This window comes from Manis javanica, chromosome 17 (assembly GCF_040802235.1).
Source record: "Manis javanica isolate MJ-LG chromosome 17, MJ_LKY, whole genome shotgun sequence".
Taxonomy (NCBI): Eukaryota; Metazoa; Chordata; class Mammalia; order Pholidota; family Manidae; genus Manis; species Manis javanica.
Window position 1 is genome coordinate 13,260,004 of NC_133172.1, and position 12,457 is coordinate 13,272,460.

General features: G+C 60.2%; 2 protein-coding genes across 3 annotated transcripts in view; both read left to right on the top strand.

The window, feature by feature from the left end:
* The first annotated feature begins 271 nt into the window (after positions 1 to 271).
* On the top strand, positions 272 to 9,013 carry LOC108390483 (uncharacterized). The gene is made up of 13 exons (XM_037013876.2): positions 272 to 574; positions 1,483 to 1,633; positions 2,540 to 2,706; positions 2,847 to 3,512; positions 4,246 to 4,344; positions 4,791 to 4,894; positions 5,378 to 5,447; positions 6,173 to 6,238; positions 6,582 to 6,653; positions 7,223 to 7,276; positions 7,583 to 7,704; positions 7,813 to 7,917; positions 8,279 to 9,013. The coding sequence occupies exons 1-13, from the start codon at positions 458 to 460 to the stop codon at positions 8,574 to 8,576; spliced, it is 2,091 nt and encodes a 696-aa protein (XP_036869771.2). The 5' UTR covers positions 272 to 457; the 3' UTR covers positions 8,577 to 9,013.
* A 2,854-nt stretch (positions 9,014 to 11,867) lies between these two features.
* The window catches only part of AKT2 (AKT serine/threonine kinase 2), a 47,546-nt gene continuing 46,956 nt past the window's right edge, over positions 11,868 to 12,457 (top strand). For both annotated transcript variants that reach the window (XM_017649521.3, XM_073226486.1), the window contains exon 1: positions 11,868 to 12,059. The gene's annotated coding sequence lies outside the window, so the exon portion shown is untranslated. The remainder of the gene's footprint in view (positions 12,060 to 12,457) is intronic.

A 12,457-nucleotide genomic window follows, 5' to 3' on the forward strand; every position in this document is an offset into this window, starting at 1 on the left:
CTGCCCGTGGAGTTCCTGCTAGAAGGGGTGGGTAGGGAAGGAGAGCACCAGCCATGGCTGGAGGAGACGGATGGTGCAGAGCCTGGCTAGCGACTAAGAAATAAAAGCCTTTCTCCCTCCCTATCCTTTCCCTTGACTGATTCGGTTTTGCAGTCTCATAGGGGGACTCACCCTGGCCTGGGAACATCCTTCCCTCTGGAACTACATCTGGCATAGTTGGCAGCACCCGGTGAACCTGAAATAGGTCCTCATGGGTGCTGTGTTTGGGCAGGCTTCTCCTATAGATGGTGGGGAGATACTCTTAATCCCCTAGAGGTGGTGGGGACTCACCTGGGGATTCGCCTGTGGATGGCAAGGATTCAACCAAAGATCCCCCAGTGGGGATGGTGTCTGGGGCAAAGTGCCTCCTAAAGGGGTGGACCCCTCCCACTTGACCGGATACACTCGACAGAGCAACATGCGGTCTTGTGTAGAGCCTTCTGAAGGCGTGGGAGTCAGGAAAGCCAAGAGGAACAGTATCCCTCGCTGTCGGCGCTGGCTCAGTGACCACCACCAGTGCCCGAGGAGCCCCGAGGTAACACAAGGCAGCCCAGAGCGGGCCACTCCAGGGCCAGGCCACAAGTATGACCCATCCTGGGCTGACCTTCCCACAGGCCCCTTCTGTGTGTGTGCAGTGGGCGTGGGGCATGGGTGGGACTGAAGGCTGGGGAGGAGGGGGGCCGGTCCTGGGTGGCAGCATGTTGTGAGGTGGTGGCCCCCTGGCCGGTCAGTCAGTGTCCCAGCTCTGGTCTCACCATTCAGGATGTGGAGGTGAGTGTTGGGACCAGGTAGTTCCACCCACATGTTAATCCTGAGCCCGGGGGGTGTCCTCTCCTTCCCTCAGGGACAGGACGTCTATGCAGATGGCCCTGTGTGCCTGATCTCAGGGGTAGGGTTTGGGGCCCACACTGCCCCCTGCAGGGGAGTCCAGGCAGCCCCGGGTGCCTCCTCCCCAGCTACCAGGCGCCCGCTTTGCAGAGCTCCACCCTGGGGAGCGTGGAGGAGCTGGTGGATGGATTCACCTACTCCATCTCCCTGGACCTGGGGCAGGCTGTCTACACCCAGGACCCTGTTCCAAACCTGGCAACCTACCAGGGCCCTCCCAGGGCTTCCCTATGAAAGTGGCCGACAGCCCCATTCCAGAGGGCCTGGAACCTCATTCCCTGGGGGCACCCCGTCCCTCGCCTTGCTAGCATCCCAGGGGGCTGGGGGCTCTAGGGTGAGCTGCAAACCTCTCTCATCCTGGTGGTTCCTGGGTTTCCCACGGACTATATCCCCCCTGCCCCCTCAGCGTGAACATGGGTCAGCTCTCCATGGGACTAAGGTCCCCAAGTGGAGGGCTCCCTGGACAGGTGTGATGAAGAGGTGGAGAAGGGGCATGGCACACGTGGACCAGCTAGGAACATCAGCTGCATCACTCCTGTGCTCACACTCCTTCCCCAGGCCGCTGACCAGCTGACAGGTGTGGAGGAGATGCAAGAACTGTTCATGGCAAGAGGGTCTCCAGGTGTCACCGCAACCAGAACACTTCCGGAGGCCTACTCCCTGCAGAGGTTGCTGACCAGCTGGTCACATGCTACCAGCTGCTCCCCTGGTGAGCACCCACCCCCTCCTCGGCACAGTCGGGCCTCTGCCCACAGCCTGCTGTGTGTTGAGTGTTCCCACATGTGTCTGAGCTGCAGCGTGCTCCACTGACAGGCAGGGTGGCTGATGATCAGCCTTTTAGGGCACCCATGGGGAACACGGGAGGAGCCTTAGAGGGGCTCCCCTGGTGCCTGGCACTGTGGAAAGGACTGCTGGCCAAGCCAGGCCACTTTGGGGCTGTTGCTTCTCTGTACCTGATGAAAAGCCTTTGGCCTCACCAGTCAGTGGCCGGAAGCCTAGCTGAATTTGGAAAAGCACATGGAAAGTAGCCTTTGGAATGGAGGCTTACGATTCCCTGTGGCCACATGAGGGACCTCTGGGGGCAGCAGAGGGGTACCTGGAAAGGTTCTGGTGGGACTTATTTTAGCAACAATAGATATGCAGCACCCACTTTGTGCAGGCCCTTTGGGGGCACTCAGGATAACTGAGTGAAAGAAGCAGGTAAAATACTGGGACACCATCCTGGGTGGAGTTGGGCAGTCACTTCAGATTACAGGGGGCATGACGAGGGACCCGAGGAGGAACTGAAAATGTGAGCTCTCACTGGGTCCAGAGGGGGCACTGCCCATCTGCACAGAATGGGAGGAGGAGGGGTTTGGGGCTTGGGGCAGGGGGAGCACAGCAGAAACCAGCAGGTCACGCATCTTTGGATTCCCACAGGCAGGCTGATGACTGGGGACTTCTTATTCAGGAGAATTGGAAAGGATGGGGTCCTAGGACAGACATACAGGGTCAGGAAGAGGGAAGGGCAGTTGCCTGGACAGGCAGGGGAATGCAGAGTGGCCAGGCCACACAAGGGTGGGCTGGGAGGGCAGTGTGGCTGGAAAGACCAGGCTTCTCTCTCTGCCACCCCAAGGCCTTTCCACAGCCACTGGATGGGATGGGCTAGGCGCTATGTCTGGGAGCCCAAGCATGTGCCCAGCGTCCTCCATGGCAGCCAGCCTTCAACCAACCTGGATGGCCAAGTCCTCCACCACTTGGTCCAGGAGGAGCACCTGGGGCCCACGGTGGCAGAGCTGGAAGGTGAGGGGCTACAGCCAGGAGACCATCAAGGGTGGGCTTCCCAGACTGGGGTTCCCTTCAAGGCAGTGATGTCTTTCCTGTCATTGGTAAGACGTGGGAAATCAGCCCTGGAGTGACCCTTTCTCTCTGTCCTGCTCCAGAACCATGGCAGATGCAGCTGGCTCCAGAGACAGGAAGAGCAGGCTCTGTGTCTACAGCAAATTGAGGTGTTCCTTACACCTATGCTGGAGCTACGGCTGGTGTCACCTGCTTCAGTCCCTGAAGAGCCAGAGGATGTCCCAAGAGTGGCATCAGCCCTGGTGCCAGGCCCCGAGCTGGAGCCCCCTGGGCCCTTGGACCCACGGCCTGTAACATCTGCAGGAATGGCACTGCACCTGGCAGAGCCACAGCCAGGCCCTAATACCACCAGGCCCCATGCCACAAGCACCTGGGACATCCCAGGAGTGGTCTCAGGCCCTGAGCTGGAGCCCCCTGGCCCCTCAGGCCCGGAGCCCGTGAAACCTTCAAGAATGACATTGTGTCTGGCAGAGCCACAGCAAGACCCAGATCCTACCAGGCCCTGTGCCACAAGCATCTGGGATATCCCAGGAGTGGTCTCAGCCCCAGTGCCAGGCCCCAAGCTGGAGCCCCATGAGCCCTCAGGCCCAGGGCCTGTGACACCTGCAGGAATGGCACCAGGCCTGGCAGAGCCAGAGCCCACCAGCCCCTCTGCCATTAGCACCCAGGACGTGCCAAGGGAGGAGAAACCGACCATCCTGGCATTCCCCCCAAGCCTGGTGGCTGAGCAGCTGACCCTGATGTATACGGTGAGCAGAGTGGGCTCTTGGAGTTGAAGGTAGGCTTTCCCTGTGTCATGGGCTGCCACAGACCTGCCATCTCCTGACGTGAACTCCTGTGATCTGGGTCCACTGGTCCCAGCCTCCCCATGGACTCACAATGTGCCCTGGGAGACTCTCCTCACACCCATGCCTTCACTGACCATATGGGGACAGTAGGGCTGGCACTTAGGGATCCTTGCAGACCAATGAGGAGGAGTAGAGGGAAGGTGGGGAGGGCAGGGGAGGGGTGCTCAGGGAGGTGCTGCCAGGGCATTAAGTCCTCAGGCCATTGGCCTGGCAGGCCTCCGCAGCCTCTGCACTTCAGGGACCTCTGCCATGTACCTGACTGCATGGGAGACACAGACAGCAACAAAGGCCCTGGGTGGAGTTGTTTTTGGGGAAACGGCACCTGAGTAGGTAGCGGGATCCATGGAGTGACGGAGTGGGAGGCAGATGCCCCAGGATGGGCAGGGTGAGCTGCCTTGTGCTGCAGGGAGGAGGTGAATGAGGATGCCTGGGAGCAAAGCCCCTCTGTTCCCCATCACTGCGGGGTCCTGTGCATCTGGTCCAGGATGCCTCAGTGGGCGGGGTACAAGGCTCAGATGGCCACAGGGCTCACAGCACGTCCCCAGCTGCCTGGGCTCCAGCTCTGACTGGTGACTCTGCCGGGGACCAGGGGCACTGTGGGAACGGCTGGATGACCCTCTGTTGTCATTCCCAGGCGCTGTTCACCAGACTGACATATTCTGATTGCAAGGCCTACTTCTTGAACCAGCCACATATGAGAGGCATTGAGCACCTGGCCCCCACCATCCACAAGGTCACCCGGCAATTTGATAGAGTGGTTAACATGGTCACCTTCTCCTGCCTCAGGGCCCCGAGCATGACAGGCCAGGACAGGGCCCAAGTGGTGGAGTTCTGGATCTGGGTGGCCAAGGTGTCATGGGTTAGACCCCAGGGTTCGTGTCTTGGGACCTGCTCCCCACCTTTGCCAGCCTCAGGATGGATGCCTGTGGTCTGACCCTGCACGGTCCCTGGGCCCCTCCTGCCAGGGGCATACGGGCCTGGACCTGCAGGCCTCAGGGGTGGGACAGCCATACCTGGCCCCTTCCATGGGTTGAGCTAAAATCCTCCAACCAGGAGGGCTGCTCACCAGGTACCAGGTGTGCTGGGCTCCCTGGGTGTCTGTCTCCTTAAGGATAGGAGTTCATTGGTGGACAGAAGCAGAGACGTAGACCACACTCTCAGCTCTGTCTTCCCTCCCAGGAGTGTCTGGCCCTCAAAAATTTTGCGTCCCTCCATGCTATTCTCTTGGCCCTGAAAAGCTGTACCGTACATCATCTGGAAAGCACCTGGGGACATGTTTCCTGGTGGGTAGTCCTGTCTCCGGGACCAGGGCACCTAAGTGGACAGGGACACCCCTCGGTCTGGCAGTGTCCCCTCAGTCAGCTGGGACTTCTTGGGAGGTGGCCGAGCCTAGGGACAGGGATGGTGGGCTCTCGAAGCCCCTGTGGGTTAGGCCAGCGGGTCCCCGGCAGGTATCAGTTTCCTGCAACAGGTGTGAGTTGAAGCCAACTGCAGATTTTGAGCATGTGTTCTGCAGCAGGAGGTCTCTGCCCCAAGAACAGTGACCTGGCTCAAACCAGATCTGCCCTGGGGAGAACTGGGGATGGAGGCCCCGGGTGGAAACATGCAGCCCCCTCCCCAGGTCACAGATTTCCCAGGGCTCAGGGCAGTGGTAGAAAGCCTCATGCAGGCTAGTGGATCTTCTGGATGTCCTAGGAAAAGGGGTCTGCCCCCAAACTCTCCACCTACTGGCCATGTATCTCCCTCTTCCTCTCCCCTCCCCTTAGGAAGAGATTCAGGATGTACAAAAAGCTCAAAAGGAAGGACAAGTGCATAAACAGGAAGTGGCTCCTCAAGGTAAATGGAAGCTAGAGGTCTGGAAGGTGGTTCTTGGGGCAAGTCCTCTGCCATGCTGTGGCCCAGCCCTGTGGCAGACTCGAGGTGTGCTGTGTGAGAAGGGGGAGCTGATGGGGAAAATTGGGTACCGTTTGTCTCCCTGCCTGGCTCCGCTCGACTGGGGGCCTGACATCCAGTGAGCACCCAGAGGACAGGCCCCTGGTCAGGGCTGGGGCTGGCGTGGGGTCAGCAGCAGCATTGGGGCCTATGGCTGAATAAGGTTGGCCTCTCCCGTGGGTCCTCTGAGCCCGTCACTGCCCCTCTGTAGCCTCGGGCTCCTCATGTGAACATGGAGGGTTGTCACTCTGCAGTGCAGGCTCCCCAGATGAGCAGGGTCCAGGGAGCACACGATGGGTTTCAGCTTTGTGCCCATCCCACCTGGTCATGTGAGGGGAGCTGTGGTGATAGCCAGGTGAGTGAGTCCTCAGAGCATCCTGGGAGGCAGAGGGATCTCCCCTGACACTCTGCAGGTGAGGAAGCCTCTCAGGGCAGCCAGCCGTGGCCCAAGGACACCTGTGTGTATGAGTGTGTGCTGGAGCTGGGATCGCTCTTGGCTGAGATTCTGCTGGTGGTGGGGACAGCATAGGTGCCAGGTGACTCAGGCAAGGCATCCATCAACCAAGGTCTGGTTGTGGGAGGCCACGTGGGAGGGGAGCATGAGCATCTGAGTGTCCTGGACCTTGCAGGAGGCGGACTCCATGGTGCAGCAACAGCTGTGGGACGCCTGGGGAACCGAGGATAGGAAGAAGCAGGTGAGAGTGACGTGGCCAGGGTCATGGGCAGTGAGGGTGATCCTGCACCTGCTTCTGGTGCTAGGAACCCTGAACTGCCAGCACTGGGGTGACCAGGAGGAGGGTGAGAGCAGCTGGGTACAGGGGGAAGTTGAGGGAGAGATGCAGGGACCACAGGTCCTGGGACTGGCCAAAAGCCAGCCCTGGGAGGGACCAGGAGGGGAGCCAGGGTGAAGGGAGGGGAGGGAGGCAGCATAGGCGGGTCCAAGGGAGCTGGGGGCTGTGGGTGTGGAGTTCAGGGCAGGCTCTTTGGGTGCCCCTGAGGCAGGGGGGGACTCATCACCCCCCCACCCCTGTGGCACAGGGCAGGGTCCCCTTCCTTGGAATGTTTCTTGATGACCTGCTCCTAGACAAACTCCCAGAGCATAATGAGGATGTGAGTGATCCCACAGGGGCACGGGGGGGGGGGCAGGATGGGGAGCTTTGGAGAAGAGAGAGCCCCTGTGAGCCCGCACCTCTCAGCACCGGGCCACCTCCCCTCTGAGAACCCCCCTCCACCCCAGGAGCTGGGCTTCTTTGAGAGGACTGCCTGAAGGACACCCCCAAGCCCCAGTCCTGGCCCAGGGCAGGTGGGGCTGAGGGCTTCAAGGGGCAGCAGCTGAGCAGGATTGGCCTTCCTCTCACGCGCTGCCCAAGGGGAGGGATGTTGCTCCTTCAAGGCAGGAAGCACATCAGGGGGCTGGCATTGCCTTCCCTCCTGAGACCTGTCTCCCTGTCTGCCATTACAGAGAGTTGCATGGGAAGCTTGGCCTCAGTTCCCCAATCCAGTACTGCTTCTCAGTATCCCCGATCCTGGGCCAGATGTGGGTGCTGTTTCTGGGCAGGCCTGCCCCTTGGAGGGCCTTGACGATCCTCCAACTTGAGAAAGGGTGGGGAGGTTCAGGCCTTGTTCTGGGCTCAGTGGGTCTGTTTCTGATGCACTTTGGCTGCCTTTCTGCCTTCCAGGCTGACAGAATGAAAGAAAGAAAGGTCAATGGCTGCAGCATCCTACCAGGAAAGGTGAGGGAAGGAGTCAAGAGCCCCTGGGCAGGAACCTCTCTGACCCATCCCCTGGGTCTTACATGTCTTGGGGGAGTTAAGACAGGCATAGCTGAAGACACTAAAGGCTTTGCCAGGTAGGGGATGGGAGTGGCCTCAAGGCCGCCTTCCTAGGGGAGGAGCTGGAGACCCAACAGTGGGAACTGGCAGTGCTGGATGGAATTGGAGGGAAGGCGGGTTCCCATGTGAGCAAAGATCTGGGACCATCCCACTGCCCCACTCCTCACCCCCCACCCTTGTCTGCATCCTGTCCTTCCTCTGCCCCAGATCACTGCCGTCCTACGTGAAATCGTAATGCACAGGACCTTGGCCTTCGACTATAACCTGGAGCCTAAGGAGCACTTCATGTCCTTTCTCCAGGCTGTGGAGCCCCTGGATGAGGAGGAGAGGTGAGGCCAGCAGGAGTCAGGTGTGGGCTCCAGCTGCTGCCAGGCTCTGGGAGAAGGGCCCCCTGACATGTGGCTCCAGGGGCTCATAGTTGGCCCTCTGTCCTGCAGCTACACCGTCCTGCCAGCTGGAGCCCCCAGGCCAGAGGGCCAGCAGAAAGGGACTGTTATGGTTCTTCATGTGCCTCAATGTTTAAATTTACTGGCCAGGGCCAGGTGAGTTTCTGGGCTGGCGCAACTGGCAAGGGGTGGGCTGCTCCAGATCCTCGGGGAAGCTTTGGGCTATTGGGTGTGGGGGTGTTGTAAAGACAGCTTGGGCTGGGACCCCAGCTCCACGGCCGACCAGTCCTGTCAGACTGAAGGGTGACTCCCCTCCCTCTCTGGGACCCAGCCTCCTCCTCTGTGCATAGGTGATGCTCATGAGCCTTCCTGTGACAGGGACCCCCCGGGTGCTGGTGACTGACAGAGCCCTCTGCACAGGGCTAGGAGCACAGAGGGCAGTGAGGATGGAGGAAGTAGGATAATGAGGGGAACCTGGGATAACCTGCCTCTTCTGTTCACCTGCGTGGCCCTGCAGCTGCTGTCATCGGCCCGCGGCCCTGCTGGTGTCCTGGCTGCGTGCGGGGGGAGAGCTTCCCCTTCAGGCAGGCAGCACCTGGTGCCCCAGGACCCTAGTCTGCCTGCTGTTCCTCTTCCTCCCACTGCATCTCCTAAGCCTTTGCTGGGCAGATGCTCTGGTGCCTCATCGGTGGGCAGACTCGGGCAGCTCCCCAGGCTGCTGCTGCATCCTCAGGGGCCTGTATGTAGCCGCGGCCAACCTGGCCACCTTCATGCTGTGTCCTCCCCTCTGCTCGTGGCCCGCTGGACAGATGTGAGCCACCTCACCATGCAGAGGATGCGCTCCTTGTGTTGGCATCAACAACGCTGGTGCCAACTGTTGCCTGGGTGCCATCAGCCACCAAATTGTAGACACAGGGTTCAAGGAAGAGGTGGGGGCTGTCCTCACCAGGCCCGGCCTTTCCCGGGATGGACTTGGATACAGCACACTCCTGCGTGGGACCACTGGCCCCTGGGTGCCCAGCAGAGGCATCCGAGGATGCAGGGGGTAGCCAGCTGTCACAGGGTCCTGGGGCATGCTCCCAGGGGAGACCCCTGTGCAACTCCCTCCCCTCATCCGTGAGAAATAGACTCCCTGAGGGTAGTGTGATGTGGATGCTGTCTCTGAGGTTTCTGGTTCCTGGGGATAGGGGTCATCCCTGTGCAAGCAGAATGTAGTAAATGATGAAATGATTGCCACTGCACTGCTCTTTCTTCTCAAAGCTCTGCCCCACATGCAGACGTCATGTGCCCCAGCCCACCCCACCCCCAGTCCTCAAATTCTCTGATGCAGCCTGGCCCTGACCTCTGTCAGGTTGCCCTCCATCCTCTGTCCTCCACCCATAAGGTGCTCAGGAAGAGCGCAGAGCTCTAAGTATCTGGCTGGCACACCTTGGCAACACTGGGGAGGGCTATTCAAACAGAAACTGGACCTTCTTTCCTGTCGCCTGTAGATTATGATCAGATGCCAAAATCTACTGATTAGAAGCCCCGGGGCGTCTCTTCACATCTTAAATACCTCTGCATATGTAACCCAAGTAGATCCCAGGGCTGCAGGGCACCAGTCTAGCACTGCCCCATTTAATGAGACACAGCTGCCCCACACCTTCCAAGAAATTCCTTTTCAAAAAGTGTTGAACTTGGTCTCTCAAAGCACATCCAAGACGTGCTCTCCTTCCACTGGGGGGCTTTCTCTGAGCCCAATTTCTCCATGCTTCACACCTCAGAGCACCCACCAAAACTCCCAGGTCCCCCAGTCCTCCACGGGGCCCCTTAGCCGTCCAGCCCCAGGCCAGGCTGGTGTGAGGCCCACGGTGTCCCACCCATGGCTCCTGGCTGAGCGGCCTGATGTCTGTGACAAAAGGCTGGGGAGGCTGAGTGGAGGCACTTGGCTCTGATTCTTCCCATAACCCTCTCACAGGGCTCTCAGGATGTGTTCACCCTCCCAGAGAGGGCTGGCTTGGAGGGGAGTTCCAGGATCAGCACAAACACCTCCATGTGGGGCTCCAGGCTGGAGACATTCTCCAGGACTTATGCTGCAGGTGGAGCCCCAGACTGGGACTGGGGAAGCAGATGTGGGCCCTCCTGACAGCCTCAGGTGAACGGTGACAGGGTAAAATTGGGACACCCAGGCCACCCTCTTTCCCTTCACCCTGCCTACAGCACCCTCAGAGCCATCTGCATAGTACAGTGTCCCAGGGATGACCTCAGGCTCCCCAGCCAAATAAGGAGGTAGGTTTGGGCAGAAGGAGGGCAGACGGGCCTCTGCAGGGCAGTGGTGCAGGTCAGACCTGTCTTCCTGCAGGGCCTACCAGCCTCAATCTGAGACAGATAAACTTCTGGGCCCAGAAACAAAGCAGCAGCCCTGGGCCTGCCGGGTTGTCACTGAGGCCTAGCGGTCCATCCTGCCCTGGGTGTGTGCAGGTGCCCCAAGCACACCAGGCCCTGGACTGATGCTGGGACAGCAGGCTCACATGGCTGCCTGGCCACCCTGACTGTGGGCTGCAGCACATCTGCCCCAATCGACTTGTGCTGGGGAGGTGGCAGGGACCTCTGGCACCTGGAGCACTGCTCTGGGCCCAAGCACAGGGCCTCTGGGGACTGCTTGTCATCGGGCTCCTCAGAGAAGCCATGCGGTTGAGGCTACTGGCAGCATCGATGCCCCCAACTGCTGCCCCAGGGGCAAGATCAGAAGTGGGCATCCCATCCTCCACTCCAATGCAGAGATCCTCTGGGTGCCAAGTGTGTGGACACAGCCCCAGCCCCTCCCTTCAGGGAAGGCCTGTTGGCCAGAGTAGCAGCTGGCCCCAAGAGGAGGGGAGGCCCTGGCCCTGCATCTGTCCCCTTTCCAACACAGAAATTGTGGGGCATGGAGCCTCACCCCAACTGGTCTGGTCCTGCCCACCAGTGCATAAGGGGCTCCTGGAAGTAGGCACATGTGGCTCGCCAGGAGGGTACTGGGCCTTGGAAGGGAATCCAGAGTGCACAGTGACTTGGAGGGCCAGATGCTCGGCCTCCACCTGTCCAGGTGTGCTCAGGCACTGGTGAAAAGTGACCGCCCTCCATCCTCAGCTAGCCCAGGTTCAGCTCTAGTAAGTTGTATGTGGCTATTCCCCATGAATCTTCCCATGTGCAGACCCAGAAAAGATGGGGCCTTTGGGCTCAGGCTGTCAGTAAACAAGTGGAGGCAGTGGGCTCACCAGCCTGGGTCCTCATCCCGTCACAGCGCCACCTTGGGCATCTTCCCCAAGCAACAGCCTCCTGGAGTCACCTTTCATGAGTAATCCCTTTGGGGAATCAGTGTCAGAGATTCAGGCCCTTCCAGTTTGGGGACGGTATAGGGCTATAGCAGGTTGCCAAGCTGAGGAGTAGCCGTCCATTATGTGCGAGGGGTAGCAGCCCATTACGTGGAACTTGCCAGAGTCTCTTGAGCTTCTCCCAGTGCCCCATCCTAGTTTAGGCAGAGGAGCTAATGGTTGGGATATGAAAAACATAAAACAGTCCAATAGCTGAGTGACACAGCTATGCTTGTTTCCGTTTTGCAGATGTGGACACCGAGGCACAGAAAACCGTCAAGTCTTCTGCCCAGTCACCAGCAAGGAAATGCAAAGCTGGGTTTGTATGGCTTCAAAATCAGTGCTCAACCCTGCGGGGAGCACTGTAACGGCAAACCGTGCCAACCTCTACTCCGAGGCTCTTTTAAAATCCTCGGAACGGCGAGGAAAGGCGAATACAGAGTAAAAACGAGATCAAAGCGGATGTAAATAAAGACCCCGGGCTGCCGGGAAACATCACCGCGATTAGCCTCCAGGCAAAGGTGACGTCAGAGTTCTACTGCGCCTGCTCAATCCTATCCCTTCTTTCTGTTCGGCGCCTGCGCGAGGAATCCCTTACCGAAACCGGCCCAAACTTGCCTTAAGCACGCAGGCGTCCTGCCCTGAGTCCGCCACCGCCCATTCCTTGCGCCTGCGCTCTAGTGCCCTCAGAGTGCATGGCTCGGTCTTTTACGTCTGTTCCTGTTTGTGGCTGGAGAAGGCGGTATTTCCGGCCAGAGGGTGGGAGGGGGCGGTAAGCGGGGGCCAGGGAGAGGGGAGGGGAGGGGGGGCCGCGCCGCGAGAGCCGTTGGGCCTGGCTCTGAGAAGGCGTTGCCGCTGCCGCTGCCGTTGCCGCCACCAGGAAACACAAGGAGTGGGACCAAGCGCAGCGTGGCGATGGGCGGGAGTAAAGCCCCTCCAGAGACGCTGGGCGGCCGCCGGTGACAGGTGAGTGCGCCGGCGCGTGTCCCTGAGCGCCCCCCGTCGCCCCCCGCGATGGTCGCGTCCGGGTGCCCCGCAGTGCCGTGCTGGTCCGTACCACCAGTGCCCGCCAGGCGGGGACCGCCATCCTCGAGCCCCCCCTTCCGAGACTAAGGGGGGGTGGCTGCGCGGGGGCGATAGGACCAGCCCTGAGGGGCCAGGGGCGGGGGCGATGGGCCGTACCACTGAAGCGGCAGGGGGAACATACGAGAATGGGGGGACCGAACCACTGAAGGGTTGGGGGCGCAGACCCCGGCGTGTGTGGGCTGGGGGCTGAACCGGTGCGGCGTGAAGGGAAATAGCGCCTGGTGTACGAGAGCTGAGCCACCGAGAGGGCGCGCCTTACCTAGTGTAGGGGGCTGTAC